Source organism: Marmota monax, unplaced genomic scaffold (genome assembly GCF_021218885.2).
Source record: "Marmota monax isolate L192 unplaced genomic scaffold, Marmota_monax_Labrador192_F-V1.1 WCK01_AAM20220418_F8-fsc00069, whole genome shotgun sequence".
Lineage (NCBI taxonomy): Eukaryota > Metazoa > Chordata > Mammalia > Rodentia > Sciuridae > Marmota > Marmota monax.
The window spans coordinates 2,321,181-2,341,514 of NW_026695243.1; the positions used below are offsets into that span (position 1 = coordinate 2,321,181).

Genomic DNA, 20,334 nt, shown 5'->3' on the forward strand with positions numbered 1-20,334 from the left:
CCAGTGTCTTGTGAGGCTGAGATAGGCAAGTTCAACGCCAGTAAAGCCAGTCTCAGCAATGATGAGGCACTAAGCAACTCAGTGAGAACTTGTCCCTAAATAAATACAAAATAGGGCTGGGGATGTGGCTCAGTGGTTGAGTGCCCCTGATTTCAATCCCTGGTCCCTGCCAACCCCCTCAAAAGAACTCAAATACACCCTAATGTTGCACCTTAAGGAACTACATAAAGAAGAAAAACCCAAGCCCAAAGTTTAGAAGGAAAAAATAATAAAGATCAGAGCAGAGTAGACTATAAAAATAATAGAAAAGATTAATGAAAACAAGACTTGGATTTTTTTAAAATATTTTTTTAGTTGTTGATGGACCTTTATTTTATTTATTTACATATGGGGGCTAAGAATTGAACCCAGTGCCTCACACATGCTAGGGAAGCCTCCTCCACTGAGCTACAACCCCAGCCCCAAGACTTGGGGAGATAAACAAAATTGAAAAGCCTTTAGCTAAACCAATAAAGAGTGAAGATTCAAATAAATGAAATTACAGATGGACAGAAGAGATATTACAAGTAATACTATAGAGATACAAAGGTAAAGAGACTACTGGGAACAATTTTGTGCCAACAAATTAATAATTTAGAAGAAACTGACAAATTTCTATATACATGCAACCTACCAAGGCTGAATCATGAAGAAATAGAAAATCTTAGCATATCAGTAATGAGTAAGGAGATTGAATCAGTAATAAAAAGTCTTCCATCAAAGAATAGCCCTGAACCTGATGGATTTCCTGATAAGTGCTACAGATATTTAAAGAACTAATACCAGTCCTCCCCAAACTCTACCCAAAAATTGAAGAAAGGAGGTATTTCGTATCTCATTTTACAAGGCTAGCCTTACCCTGATAACCAATATCAGACATGGATACTAGAAAAAATTATAAGGTAATATTCTTGATGAATATAGATACAACATCCTCAACCACATAACAAATGAGAGAGCCCAACAGTACATTCATTCATTTATATTCAATTGATTTTCAACAAAGGTGCTAAGAATACACAGTGAGGAAAAGACCATCTGCTCAATAATGGTGCTGGGAAATGTTGGGAAATACTGGGTATCCATATTGCACGAGAATGAAATTAGATCCTCATGTTGTACAGTACAGAAACATCACATCAAAATCGATTAAAGACAAAACATAAAGCCTGAAAACTAAAACCACTTGAAGAAAATGTGGGGGGAAGCTTCATGATTTTGTGGATATGATTCTAAAAGCAGAGAGAGCAAAAGTAAAAAGAAACAAATTAAATTATATTAAACTAAAAAACATGCACAGTAAAGGAAATAGCTTAATAGAAAATGGGCAAAGCATATGATTTTTAGTTTTGGTACCAAGGTTGCTGAACCACTGAGCCACATCCCCAGCCCTTTTTTAATGTTTATATTGAAATAGGGTCTAACTTAGGGACACCCTAAGTTCCTGAGGTTGGTCTTGAAATCTTCCTGCTTCAGCCTCCTGAGTCACTGGGATTACAGGTGTGTGCCACTGCACCTGGTATATATTTTAAGTTTTCAAAAAATAAATTGCTTCTTTAATTTTCTCCCTTAGGTGACTGATTTCCCCTCTAGACACTGTTCCCTCGATCATTTATTTTTAAATTGTGAAGAGGTACATTCTGTGTGAGCTACAAACTAAACCTATGTGAACAGTTGTTAATGTTAAAATCGAATAAAACGTGTAGTAAATTGAGGCTGATACATTTAATGGCTTATATAAGTTATTGTGCTGCATGGTAATTAAGGCTTAAATGATAAGCAGTTTCCATATATTATTATAATTACTTTTCCTTAGTAACTCAGAATATCTGGGGGTCATCTAGAGGAAGTATGATTGTGGTGAAGAAGTGGATTTATGGGGCAGAGTCTGCTCCCTTGACAGAGGTGGGCATTGGGAGGTAGAGGTGGTTACCACTGTTCTATGTTTACCTCTTCTTTGTTTCAGAGAAATTAGGCTCAGTAAAGCAAAGTAACTTATAAGGCATCACAACTAATTAGTAATAAAGCTAGGGTTCACAGAGTATATTGAATCCCAAAGTTCTAAATCCATGACATTGCATGAAAACAGTGACATTTTCAGCACCTGTAAAAGGCAGTGTCAGTATGCATGTGGAAGAATTTTGAAAAGCCACTACCTACTAGTACCTGGAACTAGATCACAGCTCTATGAATCCTTGATGGTTTTTGTTTGTTTGTTTGTTTGTTTTTTGGTATTGTTTGAACAGATTGGTTTCCTGCCAAATCTAAATGAAGGTTTTATATGGAGATAGGAAAAGATTGGAGATAATTTCTGAACTTATAGTCAGGTATAGGAGTGTTCTATAGCCCTGAGAGAAGAATAGATGATGGGATATTGTGTGAGACTGCTGAAAACTTAAAGAAAAAAATTTTAACAATTATGGCCAGACAGCTAAAACAGTTCTTAACTATTTCTGGAGTCTAAGTGATAGGAGAAACAGCAACAATAGGACAGATTCCAGGTCAAGTAGTACCTGATGGGAAGATTTTTGTTACTGTCAGAACCATCCTAAAATGTGATAGGTTACTCTAATGATAATGAGTTCCCTACCTCTGGGCTGTAGGTCATTTTTCCCAAATTACTGAATCACTGTAAAATTATTCTTATAATTCTTCCAACTAATCAGTCTGGGAAGTTTGCTATAGCTTATTGGCTATGTTAATGGCAGCAGGAGTTTGTGATGAGCAAATTGGAAAAGGGCAGCAAAATTAAAATGAGGTGGTAGGGGACAGGTATCTTACTAATACAGCAGTTTGGTTATCCATTGTGACAAATTAACCTGCTTCTTTGACCTCTGAGAGAGCAAGCCAGAAATTGGAGTTACAAAGAACTCAGAATAGGTAGAAGAAGAAATTCAAGTCAATTTATCATTAAGGCCTGGTTTTTTTTTTTTTTTTTTTTATGTATAACACAAAAGAAGATTTTTTTATTTTTATTTATTTATTTGTTTGTTTGTTTATTTTGTGGTGCTGAGGATTGAACCCAGGGCCTTGTGCATGAAAGGCAAGCACTCTACCAACTGAGCTATATCCCCAGCCCCAAAGGCCTGTTTTTAACTTTTTTTTTCATATTTTTATTGGTACATTATAATTGTACATAGTGATGGAATTTTTTCTTACATGTTCATACATGCACACACTGTAACAATACAATTTGGCTAGTATCAATCCCCAGTGATTTCCCTTTCTCTATCCTCCTCCCTCCCGCTGGTTCCTTTTATCTGTGGATGTCCCTTTGATTTTCATGAGGTCTCCCCACTCACCTTTCTTTTCCTTTTTCTTTTCTAACTTCCACATATGAGAGAAAGCATATAATCCTTGACTTTCTGAGTATGGCTTATTTTGCTTTAACATAATGTTCTCAAATTTCATGCACAGACAATCATATTTATATATTCATATTCCATCCTACATTTTCTTTTTAAAAAATATTTATTTTTTAGTTGTAGGTGGACACACAATATCTTTATTTCACTTTTACATGGTTCTAAGGATCGAAACCAGTGCCCACATGTGCCAGATGAGTGCTCCACCACTGAGCCCCAGCCCCACATTTTCTTTGTCCATTCATCCATTGATGAACACCTCGGCTTGTTCCACAGTTTTGGCTGTTGTGAATAGGGCTTCAAAAAAACATGGGCATGCTTGTATGCTATAGTATGCTGACTTTATTTCTTTTGGATAAAAACTGAGGAGACATTTAGGTGGGTCATGTAGTGGTTCCATTCCTGGTCTTTTGAGGAACCTCCATACTGATTCCATAGTGGTTATTACTGATTTGTAATCTCACCAACAGTGTAAAAGTATTTCTTTTTCTTCACCTTATCCAGCATTTATTATTTTGTATTCTTGACGGCTTGCATTCTAACTAGAGTCAGCTGAAAAATGTAGTTTTGGTTTCATTTTCCTAATTGCTACTAGTGTTTGAATGTTGTTTTTTTTCCATAAATATTTGTTGGTCATTTGTATTTCTTTTGAGAAGTATTTATTTAGTTCATTTGCCTATTTATTAATTGGTAACTTGAAGTTTGGGGGGTGATTTTGAGTTCTTTATATATTCTCAATAATAATTGTTTGTCAGAAGAGTAGCTAGCAGAGATTTTTCTCCAATTCTGTAGGTTCTCTCTTCACATTCTTGTTTCCTTTGCTGTGCTGAAGCCTTTTAATGTGATGCATCCCATTTATTAATTCTTGGTATCATTTCCTGAGCTTTAGGGGGTCTTATTGAGAAAGTCGTTGCCAGCACCTGTTGAGTGTTGGCCCTGCATTTTCTTCTAGGGGTTGCATAGTTTCTGGTTTAATTCCTAGATCTTTGATTCATTTTGAGTTGACTTTTGTGCAGGGTGACAGAGAAAGAATCAAGTCCCATTCTACATATGGTTAATCAGTTTTCCCAACACCATTTGTTTAAAAGTCTGTTTTCTCTAATGTTTGTTTTTGGCTATTTTGTTAAGGATCAGATGATTGTATCTGTGTGGGTTTGTCTCTCTGTCTTCTCTTCTGTACCATTGGTCTTTGTATCTGCTTTTATGCCCGTACCATGCAGTTTTTGTTACTATAGTTCTGCAATATAATTTGATGATGCCTCTAGCATTGCCTATTTTGGTTTAGAATTGCTTTGGCTTTTCTAGGTTTTTTTTTTTTTTTTTCCCTTCCAGATGAGCTTTAGAACTGTTTTATCTTGGGGCTGGTGTTGTGGTTCATTGGTTGAACACTTGCCTCACACGTGTGAGGCACTGGGTTCTATCCTCAGCACCACATAAAAATAAATAAACAAAATAAAGGAAAAAAAAAAAAGAACTGTTTTATCTTGTTCTGGGAAGACTGTCATTGGTATTTTGATGCAGATTGCATTGAAACTGTAATATGAAGACCTCTTCTAACTCTTGAGAATTTAGTTTGTGTTCATCACCTAATATACCCTTCCTCCACCCCCACTCCACGCCCCATTCTGAGGGTTTTCTTAAGTGGAAAAAAAATAGGTACTGATAGAATTTCTTAAAAGGCACGTTTTGTTTATCTTATATTTTTATTATTATCTCTTGTTATATGGATCACTTTGTTACAGATTAGTAGGCATTCAATAAATGTTCTGATTAATTTGCTTTTAGTTTAGTTGCTTATTACAATACTAAGAGTTTGAGTACTTTGAACACTTGTGTCTTCACATCTGGAACTGTAGTAATATTTATAAGTTACTCATTTATCCTACCATTGCTACCTCTCCTGTTCATTTTGTTTTTCTGAATATGCCTTTTGTCAGCCACTGGATAATACAGTGGCCCCATCCCTAAATACCATTCTCATTCTTATTCTCTTATACTTATCACACAACTGACACTTATTATCTGCATATTAGTGATTTGTATTTTATAAGTCATTTCAAATCTGAGGAATAAGTTAAATTATCCCTGTTTGCAGATGATATGATCTTATGCAGGTTGGGCATTCTTTATCCAAAAATTTGAAATCTAGAACGCTCCAAAATCCAAACTTTTTAAATGCCGATATGATACTCAAAATGTTTCAGATTTTAAAGCATCTCAATTTTTGCATTTTCAGATTAGGGATGCTTGATATATTTTATCTTATTTGTCCTGACAGCAAAATGGACATCAAGTGCTAATAGCCAGACAATGTACTAGCCTTAACTTATACAGTGTATGTGTCAGGTAATATCTCCACTTCTTAATAAACAAATCTCTGAGAAATTTAGTAATTGGAGTAAAGAAGCAATATAGCATAATGGTAAAGAACTAAAACTGTTGGCACAGACTGCTTAGGCTTGAATTCCATCCTGTTACCTACTACCTATATCACCTTGGGCAATTTACTTGGCACCTCAATGCCTTGGAAACTGTCATGATGTCTACTTCAGAGGATTGTAAGCATTAAGTGAATATGTGTGTGTGTGTGTGTGTGTGTGTGTGTGTATATATATATATATATATGTATGTGTGTGTGTGTGTGTATATATATATATATATATATATATGAAAAGCATCTGATGAATGAAGTGCTAGCCATTATGATTAAAGATAATAATATATATATATTCAAACCCAAGTCTGTCAGACTATTAAAAAAATGCAACAAAGTTGAATAAAGCTGTCATTCTTGTTTTATGAACCAGAAATCTGAAATTGAAAGAGTTTAAACATCCTGAGTGGCAAAATTATGGTGTGTCTTACACCATAATACATTCAATAAGTTTGTACTGTGCTATTTATAAGTTGATTAAAAATTATCACGTAATGTTGGGAAACTAAATTCGATACTATATAAAAAAGATAACATGTCACAACCTACTGGACTTTATCGAAAGCATAAAAGGCAGATTTAATATTCATAATTCAGGGCTGAAGCTGTGGCTCAGTGGTAGAGCACTTGCCTAGCATGTGTGAGGCACTGGGGTCAATTCTCAGCACCACATATAAATAAATGAATAAAATAAAGGTCCATATATCTAAAAAATATATTTTAAAAAAACATTCATATTTCAGCTTATTAATGAACAAATAGGAAAAATCACATGATCACATGGTAGATGAAGAAAAATTTTTTTTAAAAAATGCAACATTTATTTCTGATTTATTTAATTTTTTTAAAATACTTTAGGAAATAGAGTTCTGAAAACTTTTTCTTTTTTAGAGAGAGAGAGAGAATTTTTTAATATTTTCTTTTTAGTTTTCGGCAGACACAACATCTTTGTATGTGGTGCTAAGGATCAAACCCAGGCCGCACGCATGCCAGGCAATCGCATTACCGATTGAGCCACATCCCCAGCACTAAAAAAAAAAGCCCAGCAAACTAGGAATATAAGGAAACTTATAAGGATAACCAGAAGAAATAGGCTCATTCCTAGATCCATACAAGACTAAAACATGAACAAATAGAATATCCCATCAGGCTAATAAAAAGTAAGGAAATTGAATCATTAGTAAAAAGTCTCCCGTTTAAAAACAACAACAAAAACAATGACTTCATTACTGAGTTTTGCCAAACATTTAAAGAAGAAGTAATGCCAGTCCTTCTGAAACTCTTCCCAAAAATTGAGGAGTAAAAGCTTCCAAACTCATTTTGTGGGGCCAGCAGTCCATGGTATCAAAGCCAGACAAGGACACTGCAAGAAAAGAAAATTATAGACCAGTAGTATCCTTGATGAACTTAGATACAAAAATTCTTCTCAGAATCCTAGCAAACTAAATTCAACAGGGCATTAAAAGGTTCATTTGCCATAATCTAGTAGGATTTAAACCTGGGTTGGAAGGGGAGATAGTTCAACAAAATAAATTAATAATTGTGATATACTACATTAACAGGATGAAAGATGAGAACCAGATCATCTCAGTAGATGCAGAAAACTATTCAACAGAACTTAACATTCTCTCAAGATAAAAATGCTCACCAAATTAGGTTTGCAAAGAATATACCTCAGTGTAATAAATAATAAAGCTCGTGTACAACTAGCTCATAGTAAAGATTCTACTCCATGGTGAAAAGTCGAAAGCTTTTCTTTTCCTCTAGGATTAGGATTAAGACAAGGATACTTCTTCTCACTACTTCTATTCCATGTAGTACTGGAAGTCCTAGCCAGAGCAATTGATAAGAGAAAGAAGAGAGCCAGGTGTGATGGCACATACCTGTAATCCCAGCAGCTCCAGATACTGAGGCAGAAGGATCACAAATTTAAGGCCAGCCTGCTAAATTAGTAAGACCGTGTCTCTTATATGTGTGTGTGTGCGTATGTGTGTGTGCGTATTTAAAAAGGGATGGGGATGGGGTTGTAGCTCAGTGATGGTAGAGCACTTCTAGGTTCAGTTTGTAGTTCTGCAAAACAAAAACAAAACAGAAAAATGAAAAAAGAAAAAGAAGGTGATGATAGACTAGTGAATTGAAAACTATAAAATATTGCTGAACAAAATCAAAGATGACACAGTGAAATGGGAGGATATCTGATGATTGTGGATTAGAATTAATAATGTTAAAATGAAAAATGTACCCCAAACAACGTATAGATTTTATGCAGTTCCTACCAAAATTCCAATGACTTTTCCCCCCAGAAATAGAGAAAACAACAAAAGATCTTGAGTAGACAAAGCAATCTTGAGCAAAAACCAAAATGCCATAGGTATCACACTACTTGGCTTCAAAATATACTCTAGAGCTGTAATAATCAAAATAGCATGGTACTTGCATGAAAACAGACATAGAACAATGAAAGAGAACAGAAAACCCAGAAATAAATCTGCTCATTTGTGGTCAGTTGAATTTTTTAACAGGTGCTAACAGCACACAGTGGTGGCAAGGGCACTCTGTTCAATAAATGGTGCTGGGAAAAGTAGAAGGAAACTAGATATCCATAAGAAGAAGAATGAATGTAGACCTTTATATCACACCATACACAAACATCAACTTGAAATAGATTGAAGACTTAGGACCTGAACTGTAAAATTACTAGAAGAAATATAGGGGGAAAGCTCCATTACATTGGCCCAGGCAACAGTTTTGTGTATATCACCCTAAAAGCACAGGCAGCAAAGACAGAGACAAGTGGGATTGCATCAATATAAAGAGCTGTTTGTACAGCAAACAACTTACAGAATGAAGAGACAGCCTATGAAATAGGACATAATATCTGCAAACCACATACCTGATAAATGATTAATATCCAAAATATCTGAGGAACACAGTAATTAGAAAACAACCTGATTAACAAGTGAGCAAAGGATCTGAACATTGTCAAATGAAGACATAGAAGTGGCCAACAGATATGAAAAAAATATTCTCAAAACAAGTTATCAAGAAAATGGAAATTAAAACTACATGGAGACATTGACTTCACATCTGTTAGAACAGCTGTTTTCACAAAGACAACAAGTGCTAGCATAGAGAAAAGGGAATATAAATTAGTATAGTCATTAATGGTATGAAGTATAGTATAAGTATGAAGTATCCTTAAAAAAAAAAAAAAAAAAAAAAAAGCCCTATGATCCAGCAATTGCACCTCTGGTTATATATCCAAAGGAAACAAAATCAGTAATTCAAAGAGGTGTCCACACTCCCATGTTCATTGCCTCATTATTCATGATAACTAAGATATGGAATCAGCCTTAGTTACATGACCTGATGAATAGATGAAGAAAATATGGTGTATATATACACAGTGAATAAGAGATCCTGGTATTTTTGACAACATTGATGAACCTGAAAGACGTTATATTAAGTGAAAAAAGCCAGTCACAGACAAATATTACATGATTTCACATTATGAGAGTGTATAACACTTGAACTCCTAGAAGTGAGAAGTGAAATGAGTGGTGTTTACCATGGGGTAGGGGAATTAGGGAGTTTTAAAAAAAAAAAGAAAACTTCCACTATCTTACAAAGGGCATCTATAAATAACCCATACCTAATATTCAATAGTGAAAGACTGAATGCTTTTCTTAAGGTTGAAAACTACCATTCCTATTCAGTATTGTGCCAGAAGGCCTAGTAAGTACAATAAAACAAAATCAATAAAAAGCATACTAGAAAAAAATAAAAATCAGATTCTTTGAGGATGACATAATTGTCTATTTAGAAATTACCAACAAGTCTACTAAAAAGCTAGAGCTTAGAAGTGATATTATTTTAGCAGGATACAAAGTCAATTTTAAAAAACTTATATTTCTCTTTATTAACAATGGACAATTATAAAACAAAGATTAAGTTCCATTTATAATAGTTCCAAAAGAAGGGAAAAAAAAATCCTACCTACTAAATCTGATAAAATATGTGCAGTTATCTGTATGCTAGAAACTACAGAATACTTATGAAAGAAATCCAAAACCAAAATGAATGATGTGATATATTGTGTTTATGGATCGAAAGACTCAGTGCAGTTGTCTTTTGTCCCCGGATTGACCTATATAGACCTAATATAAGCCTAGTCAGAATTTCAGCTAGATTCTTTGTAGATTTAGACAAGCTAATTCTAAAATTTATATGGAAAGGTAACACTACAAAAGCCAAAACAGTTTTGAAAAAGAAACAAAGTTGGTGGATTTTGATTCTAAGACATGATAAATACTAAAGTAATTAAGACAGTGTAATATGGATGAAAGAATAGGTACATTGTATGGGACAGAATAATCTAGAAATAGAGACATAATTTGGTAATTTTTTTTTTTAATGGTTCAAAGGCAATTCAGAGGAGAAAGGACAGTCTTTTAACAAAGGATGCTGCACCAGTTGAACATCCTCATACCAAAGAAGAATTTTCTTTCAGGAATAATCAACTTAAAATTGATCATAGACACGAGTATAAAAGACTAAGCTAGAAAACTCTTAGGATTAAACATAGGAGAACTGTCATGACTTGACATTAAGCAGAGTTCCTAGAGTATCAAAAACACTATTCATAAAAGAAAAATTGATAAATTGGATTTTCATTAAATTAAAAACTTTCATTTTTAATTTATGTATAATGAAAGATCGTTCGAATGTAAAGAAGATATACAGATAGCAAATAAATACATAAGAAGCTCAGCACCATTAGTCATTAGAGACATCCAAGTTAGAACTGCAGTGAGATGCTGTTGTATTTCTTTAGAATGCCTTGATTGAAATAGTAATAATGCTAAGTGTTCATTAGGATGCGGACCCACTGGAATTCTCAGACCTTGCTGGTGAGATTGCAAATGATATAGTCACTCTAGAAAAACGTTTGGCAGTTTCTTTAACAAGTTAAACATATACTTACCATTTGACCCAGTATTTATTTTAGAGGAATAAAATTCACACACAAAAATGTATGCACATCTGTTTGTAGTAGCATTGTTCATGATCACCTGAAGTGGGTAAATGAACAAACAATTATTTTATATCAATGAAATACTATTCAGCAATAGAATGAATGAATACTTTATATAAAGTAGTGTGCTAAGGGAAGAAAGCCCTTCTTATGATTATATGTTATATGATTGCATGTATATAACATTGTAGGAACAGAAGACAGATTAGTAATTGCTAAGAGTTAGGGGAAAGGGGAAGGTCTGACTTTACAAAGGATGGAATTGTTCTTATCTGGTTTGTGGAGGTGGTAACAAAATGCTAGGTATATGTTAAAGCTTATAGAACTTAGATTGAAAAAAAGTACATTATCTACTGTATAATTTTTTTAAACAATAAAAAAATAGCTCGTACCTTCTATGCATGTATCAAAGCCTAGTCATACATTTAACAGTTGTGTGTTTCACTGTGTTCTACCTCATCTAAAAATAAAGAGTTGTAAACAATGGAAAAGTGGAGGATGGAAGTGAACACTTAGGTGTCCTTGTTAGGAAAATTGTGCCCTAAAGTGCAAAAATATAATTTTGCTGACTATGGTAAGGATCTTTTAGCAGATTACCACTTTGTTTTCTTGACCATTTATTGTTGTCTCACTGATTATTACTTCTTAATAATGATGGATAATTTCTGGCCAGGTGCTAGATAAGAGCCCTTTTGCAATCCCTTTTTCTGTACATCAGTTCAGATTCATTGGATCTCCCTTGTTGTTGCCTCTTGCTCACAATTCTTTAATCTGTTGACAAGAGGAGAAAAATCAAGTTAGGGAAAATCTGTCTTGCATGTTCTCTACAGATTTGTCACATTTAAGATTTAATCATTCATGAATTATTTCTAAACTAGCAAATGCAATTCATACTGTATTAGTTGTGATAGTCTTTGGCCCTTATGAAACCAAACTAGTAGGACCTCCATCTTAAACATTGTAGACCATTTGCGTTTCTATAGATATTATTTCAGCACTTTACTGTGGGTGACAGTAGATGATGTCAGATTAAATTTAAATTGATCCTCTCTCAATGTTTATCTCTGGTGCATGTGCAATTACTTCAACACCAGAGAACCTTTCAAAGGCAGCCTGTCAATACAGCTACCTGACAGTCATTTGTATTTGTAAACTGTGCATTTGGCACCTGCTGGTCTCGGTTGCATTGGAGCTAGTGGGGAGCCAAAATGGCTGTACAATGAAGTTATTGGTTGGTACATCTCAGTGGGAGTTATTGAAGGGGAGAAACAGCACTTCCAGGACCTCAAGAGAGGATAAAAAGAAAATGAAACTGGTAATGTCAACACAAGCCAGCTATTCTTTGCTACCAAAAAATGATTTAAAGAGTCAGTTCTACCCAAGGAATGATAGTATGTGTGGACCTCCATTTTAATTCTTGTCAGAGATGTGAAGCGCAGTGTTTCTGCTTAAGTATATAACGAATTTTTAAAAGTATCAAGATCTCAGTACAAGGTAGATAATTCATATAAGCAGAAATATAAATTGAAACAAACAATGGAAAGAAAATACTTAGTTTTTTGAAGACATAGAAATTAAAATGCAGGTACGTTTTACTCAACCAAATTAGCCAAAAAAAAAAAAAAAATAGTTTAAAAAAAAATAAACAACCATGCTGGCAGAACTTCAGAGAACAAATACTTCAGCAAATAGCAGAAATTGACTTATGTTTTTTAGGTATGATTTGCCCACACTTTGTCAAAAGTTCTTATTCTTTAACACAGCAATCCTAGTTTATCAGCTGTAACTCAAATAATTACAAAGAAGAAAGCCTCATATAAGTCTGCTTAATTAATTATGGTCTGTTCTGCCACAGTGCAGGTCTCTGTGCTGTAAATTTGCTTATACATGATTGGTGATTAAGGGAATAATGGTCATAGTGGAGTTGTATTGGTTCATCTGTCATTTTCCTCAGAATGTTTTGAAACCATGAGATTAAACTTTTTTCACAGTTAAAGACTTTTAGGGATTGATGAAGACCTCCAAAATAAAACAAAATAACTGAAAATCGTGCAGAAGTGCCTTTCTAGTGGAAAAAAAGTTGGCTAATGGCTCTGAGAAGTACTTTGCCTTTTTTTTTTAAGTTGTCAATGGGCTTTTATTTATTTTTTATTTATTTATATGTGGTGCTGAGGGTGGAATTCAGGGCCTCACACATGCCAGGCAAGTGCTCTGCCACTGAGCCACAACCCCAGCCCCAGTGTTTTGCTTTTAAACTGTCCAGTGAGGTTACATGAAAAAATGTGACAATACTACACTTGGTTCATATTAATTTTATGAAACTGATTCTTACTGGCAGTGAATGCCTTCAAGGACCTGCATTTCTAAAGAGGACTCATTAGCTCCAGGATAAGGTTACAAGGGGCACTTGGTTCAAGTGATGGTGGAGGTTGAGTGATGCCAGCATTTTTGTTGTAGGCTGTTTGTACTCTGGTTGCAAGACTGCGTGCTTTTAAGTGGTTAGCTCCTAACATTAGTTTTTCCTTGAGCCCTGTTATTTTTAATATGATTTTGCAGGACCTAGGTTTTTAAGTTATTTGTGTATATGTATATTTTTTCTTTTTTTATTCTAATTTGTTATATATGACAGCAGAATGCATTACAATTCATATTACACATATAGAGCATAATTTTCATATCTCTGGCTGTGTACAAAGTATATTCACACCATTCATGTCTTTATACATGTACTTAGGATAATGAGATCCATCTCCTTCCACCATCTTTTTTACCCCATGCCCCCTCTCTGATCATCCCACCCCTTTGCTCTATCTAGAGTTCCTCTGATTCTCCCATGCTCCCCCTCCCAACCCCACTATGAGTCAGCTTCCTTATATCAGAGAAAACATTTGGCATTTGGTTTTTTGGAATTGGCTGACTTCACTTAGCATTATATTCTCCAATTCCATTCATTTATCTGCAAATGTCATGATTTTATTCTCTTTTATTGCTGAGTAATATTCCGTTGTGTATATATACCACATTTTCTTTATCCATTCATTTACTGAAGATCCAGAATAGCTAAAGCAATCCTTTAGCAAGAAGAGTGAAGCAGGTGGTATTACCACACCAGACTTAAACTATACTACAGAGCAATAGTAACAAAAACAGCATGATATTGGCACCAAAATAGACTGGTAGACCAATAGTACAGAATAGAGGTCATAGAGACTAACCCACATAATAACAGTTATATTAGACAAAGGTGCCAGAAACATTCATGGAGAAAAGATAGCTTCTTCAACAAATGGTGCTGGGAAAATTGGAAATCCATATGCAACAAAATGAAATTAAACTCCTATCTCACCATGCACAAAACTCAACTCAAGGACCTAGGAATTAATGCAGAGACACTGCGCGTATTAAAATAAAAAAGTATGCCCAAATCTCCATCATGTTGGATTAGGCCCCAGCTTCCTTAATAATACTCCTATAGGACATGAATTAAAACCAAGAATCAATAAATGGGATAGACTCAAACTAAAAAGCTTCTTCTCAGCAAAAGAAACAATCTGTGAGGTGAATAGAGAGCCTATATCTTGGGAGCAAATTTTTACCACTCACACATCAGATAGAACACTAATCTCTAGGGTATATAAAGAACTCAAAAAGCTAAACACCAAAAAAACAAATAGCCCAATTAATAAATGGGCCAAGGAACTGAACAGACACCTCTCAGAAGATAATACACAATCAACAAATATATGAAAAAATGTTCTACATCTCTAGCAATTAGAGAAATGCAAATCAAAACCACTCTACGATTTCATCTTACTCCAGTCCAGAGTGGCAGCTATTAAGAACACAAACAATAATAACTGTTGGCGAGGATGTGGGGAAAAAGGCACACTCATACATTGCTGGTGGGACTGCAAATTGGTACAGCCAATCTGGAAAGCAGTATGGAGTATGTAAGATGGGAATGGAACCACCATTTGACCCAGCTATCCCACTCGTCGGTCTATACCCAAAGGACTTAAAAACAGCATATGACAGGGACAAAGCCACATCAATGTTTATATATTAGCAGCACAATTCACAGTAGCTGAACTGTGGAACCAACCTAGAAGCCCTTCAGTAGATGAATGGATAAAGAAAATATGTTTATATATGTGTGTGTATATATATATATATATATATATATATATATATATATAAAATTAAGAAAACTATATAAATGTCTAGTCATAAATAGTGTGGTTAAGTAAGTTTGGGTATAGCATTTTGACAGCTTACAATGTGTCTGTTAAAATGATAGGCCTAGAGCTGGGCACAGTGGCTCATGCTTGTAATTCTAGCAGCTAGGGAGCCTGAGAAGGAAGATCACAAGTTCAAAGCAGCCTCAGCAATCTAGCAAGACCCTGTCTCAAAAGAAAAAAGAAACAAAGGCTGGTGATGTTGTTCAGTGGTTAAGTACCCCTGAGTTTAATCCCTGGTACCACCCCCCAAAAAAAATTAAGCATAGAAAAATATCTATGAAACAAGTACAAGAATTAGAATATAAAACTGAGTATTTAGATGCCATGTTTACAACCATATTGACATATACCTGTCCTGTAATAGTATGGTGGGATTGATGGGATTGTTGGTAAAAAATTTTTTTAAGTTTTTTTTTTTTTTTTAATATTGTGAGATTGGTAAAATAGAGGTAAGAGTGTTTTGCCAGTTTAAGGTATTTTTATTTTATTTTGGTTTTAGAATTCCTGGAAAACTCAAGCAATTTGTGTTTGATTTACATTCTGGAAAACTGCACAGAGAATTCCATCATGGACCTGACCCAACTGACACAGCCCCAGGAGAGGTAGGACTCCTGCTTGTTTCCCAATGAGAACTCTTTCAGAGAGGATCTGAAGTTCCTGAGTTGGCTTGAGTTTCAACTCCTGAATTCTGTGCAAAGAAATTCTGAATATACCCTAGAAAATATACAAATTGTGCTACTTTCAAATTACTTTTAAAAATCTTAGGGCTTCAGGGCTGCGGTTATAACTCAGTGGTAGAGCGCTTGCCTAGCGTGTGTGAGGCACTGGGTTCAATCCTCAGCACCACATAAAAATAAACAAAGATATTTTTTAAATCATTAAAAATACGACTTCAGAAATGTGGAATATTACCATAGTTTCTTGATCATTTCAACTAAGGTGGTTTGATTATGACCTCTGCAGAAAACTACTGCAAAAGGGTTAAATACAGTTGGCTTCAGATAAAAGTAGGAACTAGGAGCAGATAAATCACTGAAGTCAGTGGATTCTAGTGATTATTCAAGCCTTCCTGTGTCTAGAAGATTGAACATACTATAAAGAAAGCAATGATTTTTGCTATTCTTAACCAAATGATTTTAGAGTACAGTATTGATAATGCTCAAAACTTATGGTTTAATGTAGCTTTCCTATTTGAGATTTAGAATGCTTCACGACTGTTTATAAAAATGTTTTCTTTTATTTGCATATACAAATTCTTAGTTAAAATATGTTTAGTCAGGTGTGGTAGCATACACTTGGAAACCTAGTGACTTTGGAGGCTGAGAAAGGAGGATCACAAGTTTAAAGCCAGCCTTAACAACTTAGCAAGGTCCTGTCTCAAAATATAAAGGGCTGGGGATGTGGCTCAGTGGTTAAGCACCCTTAGGTTCAATTCACTGTATCCCCAAAAATAAAGAAAAGAAAAAGAAAAAAATATATTTAAATACACACACACACACACACATATATATATACATATAACCTGAGAATTTTACTCTTTCTACTTTGTAACTTCTCTTACAAGTTATTTATTTCTTTGTCCCTGCTTTACTAAACAGCACTAAATTTGCATTTTGATATGTTCTGGTTTATAGAATGTCTAATACCATGAAACTAAGAGGGGAAAATGCCATGTACCAAAATCCCTTCTATTTTATATGTCTATGACTTAAATCCACTATTTTGCCCAAAGAACCTCCATTTGTGAAAAATGAACTTTACTTTATTTAAGAGACAGATTAGGTTCAGAGTTAAGAGTTCTCTTTGGGAATCTGATGACATGTTTTTTCCTTGAAAAATGAGATTAGACTTTTCTTTGATAAATAGAAGGAGACAAACTTGTTACTGGCAGTATAACTCAAAGGTGATTCTTTTTCTCAGAAAAGACCTGCTTAGCATTCTATCAGATTAGGAAAGAGGTGGTTTACCATTATTGTAGTGTCCTACCATGTGTTTCTGCTTCTCCATTAGACAATGAACTCCTGTATTTTTTTAATTTACCTTTGTATACTAATACCCGGAGGGGCACTGAATACTGTAAATGTTTGTTTTATAGTAACATAACTTAAACTTAATTAATGTAAACATGTATCTCAGCAAAAATTTTAAATGTACTAGGGAAGTAGAATATCAGGAAGTCAAATGGTAAGTTTGTAGACACCTTGCTTTGTGTTTCAATGACAGTGTGCTAATATGTATAGTGTGTAATATATGCACTATGTGCCCATGTTCATTATAGGGGATGTTAAAGTGGTGACATTCAGGCCTGCTCTTGAGGGGCTCACAATGAGGAGATAAGGGTCAGACTACACTGCCTTTTCTTTATAATTCTTGGAAGTCACTGTTCCAGTTTCACCATATATTTTGGTTTTCTACTGGTATACAAATACTACAGAAATTAATTTCTTTCAGTATTGTATATTTTTCACTCCCTATTTAAACCAAGCTTTGAATAATTTCTGGTATCTGAGTAACTGATAAATAAGATCTGCAGAGTAGGTGCCTTCCATTCTCTTAGCAGTCCTTTGTAAGAGGGATAGGTTGGGCCAACCTCAGGTTGTGCATCCTATAGAGAGAATCTGAGTAAGGACATTTACATGAGGAAATCAAGGCTTCACACTTAACTCTTGTCTTTGGCACACTTGCTATCTTTTATTGATTAATAAGGAAAGAATTATAAGGCAACCACCATTCATCTAATACTCCTATTTAAATATTTCAACTCCATAAAGTATAATGATACAAAAATGTCTCATTTTTTTTCTTTTGTAGCAAGTCCAGGATATAGCAAGCAGTCCACCTGAGAGCTCCTTCCAGAAGCTAGCACCCAGCGAATATAGGTATACTTTATTGAGGGATCGAGATGAGCTTTAAAAACTTGAAAGACAATTTGCAAGCCTTTCAACAGCAACATCAACTTACGTGGTGGAAATAGTAAACCTATATTTTCATAATTCTATGTGTATTTTTATTTTGAATAAACTGAAAGAAGTTTTGGGTTTTTAATTTTTTCCCCTCCCCCTGACTCAAAATACATTGTCATTTAATATAGCCTCTTTTTAAAAATCTGCTAGGGTTAAAAAAATAAATAAAAACCAGAGGCCTCTCTCCGCTTTAATTCTGTCCTGTACAATTTTTATAAATCAAGTGAACAGTAACATTGCCAGATACATACCATTAACTTGCACTATAGGTTAGGGAGGACTTAGGGATGTTTCCTATTTAAATATGTGCTTTTCTTTCTTTTCCTTTCATATGATCAATTCTGTTGGTATTTTCATTATCAAATTTCTGAAAGCTAAAGGGGTATATATTCTGGATACTTGGGAGGGGAATAAATTAAAATTTTCACACTGTGTACTGTGTTTTACTGATTGGTTGGATGTTGCTTATGAAAATTCCATAGTGGTATTTTTTTTAATTTTTAATGTGTAACTTAAACATACTATGAAGAGGAGGAGAGCCATAAGCCAGAACATTTGGCAGAAATTGTCCTTATGAATTAAGAAAAAGAAAATGAAAGTATTATTAAATTTCTGTGTCTTTGTCTGAGAAAGCAGCATATGGATGGCATTTAAAACTTTGAATGAATTATACCTGAATCTGGGAAGGGAAGATACTGTGGAGCAGGTTAATAGTATTGAACTAGATAACTCTTAAGGCTCCTCTTATCATAAGACTTCAGTTTCCTAAAAGAAAACCAGCATAGAAATTGTATTTCAGTAATTTTAAGCCTCCTTCTGTCTTGTAGAGTCTTATTATAGCTGTATAGAAAAGACAATAAGAACATGTACATTTAATTTTTTCCCATTGTAAATTTGTTGGAGGATCCTCCCCCCTCTATATTCCCTGATTTCCCAGGCCTGCAGTGTACAGTTAGATGGTCCCTGTGCCAGGCCTCAATACTGCCAGGGAGAAAAACTAGAGGGAGAGGACCCTTGGTGTCATTCAGGAATCCCATGGCCAGAGGACAGACAGGTCCAAAATTGGCTTTCCTCTGGGCCTGGGTTGGTGCTATAGGCTAAGGGTCATTTTCTACTTGGGGTATGAATCAATCCCAGTTTGGGGAAAGATTATTTTTAAGCTTAAAAGGTTGACATGTGCCATTATATGTAGTATGTAATATATGTAACATCTTTCAATCCTTTGAAAATAAAATGAATATTTATAATGGATATTTAATAATTGTTATTTTTAAAATCAGTCTAGAACTCTTAGTTATGCATGATTTATTCTTACTTTCCGTAGTTTTGTTCACAATAATCAATGTCAATGAAGTGATAAGTGGCATGTTTAGAATACTTTATTAGGAAAATAGGTAGAGTTTGGGCCTTAGCTCCTTCCTCTTCATTGTTTTTAATTAATAACTTGAATGAAGTCAGAATTGCAGTGTTCAAGTCAGAGGATAGGCCAGATCTGAGAAGGTCAGGATGAAAATTCTTAGGTACAACAACAAGCTAACATACAAGACCAAAAGCCAGCACATGCAGTTAAGTTGATTAAGTCGTAATCCTGTAGTTAGGTTTGAAAAAATAATAAAAGATAGCACTCAAGTATTGGGTTGCAGAGAGATGGCTTTAGAGTATTTATTATGAAAAAGCCTCAAGGAGCACATGTTCAACGTGATCTAGGGTAATAGTTATTAAGAAAGTGATTGGATTTGAAGATGCATTCTTTAGCTTCATACCTGTTGGACTTGGGATCTAGCCCTGCCACTGTCATTGTCTTCTCTAGACTGAAGCCATTGACGACAAGAATACTGAATTTTATGTATCTTTAGTGCCTAGCATTTCTGGATACTTAGCATTCATCATCAAATGCTTATTAAATGAATGAGAAGCAAAGTGACCTTGGGTAATTTTTGTATCCCTGAGAATGCCCAGCATTCATCAGGACTTGATGCCCAGTTTTATAAAAAGCTATTAACATGCTCAGGAGCATTCCATGAAAGGATAGCTTAGGATTTTAAATTTTGAAACATAAATGTGAAGGCTGTTTTGCTTGGAGAAGACTTGGGTCCAGGAACAGTGTAAATTTGAAGGGCCGGCATGTCCAGATTCCAGGAATCAAACTAGGATCTGAAGAAGTTATGGGAGGCATAAATAAATGTATATTCAAGGTCAGGTTTTTGGTACTATAATATGTGAGAAGGATACAAAGATGGATAAGGCATAATTGTGTTCC

The 20,334-nt window shown here is 34.7% G+C and overlaps 1 protein-coding gene across 3 annotated transcripts in view; it reads left to right on the forward strand.

Moving 5' to 3' along the window:
- Positions 1-18,506, forward strand: part of Erp44 (endoplasmic reticulum protein 44) — a 79,699-nt gene extending 61,193 nt beyond the window's left edge. For all 3 annotated transcript variants that reach the window (XM_046457236.2, XM_046457238.2, XM_046457237.2), the window contains 2 exons: positions 15,611-15,713; positions 17,923-18,506. In XM_046457236.2, coding sequence (XP_046313192.1) covers positions 15,611-15,713; positions 17,923-18,024 — 205 coding nt within the window. In that variant the 3' untranslated portion in view covers positions 18,025-18,506. The remainder of the gene's footprint in view (positions 1-15,610; positions 15,714-17,922) is intronic.
- Positions 18,507-20,334: the final 1,828 nt, after the last annotated feature.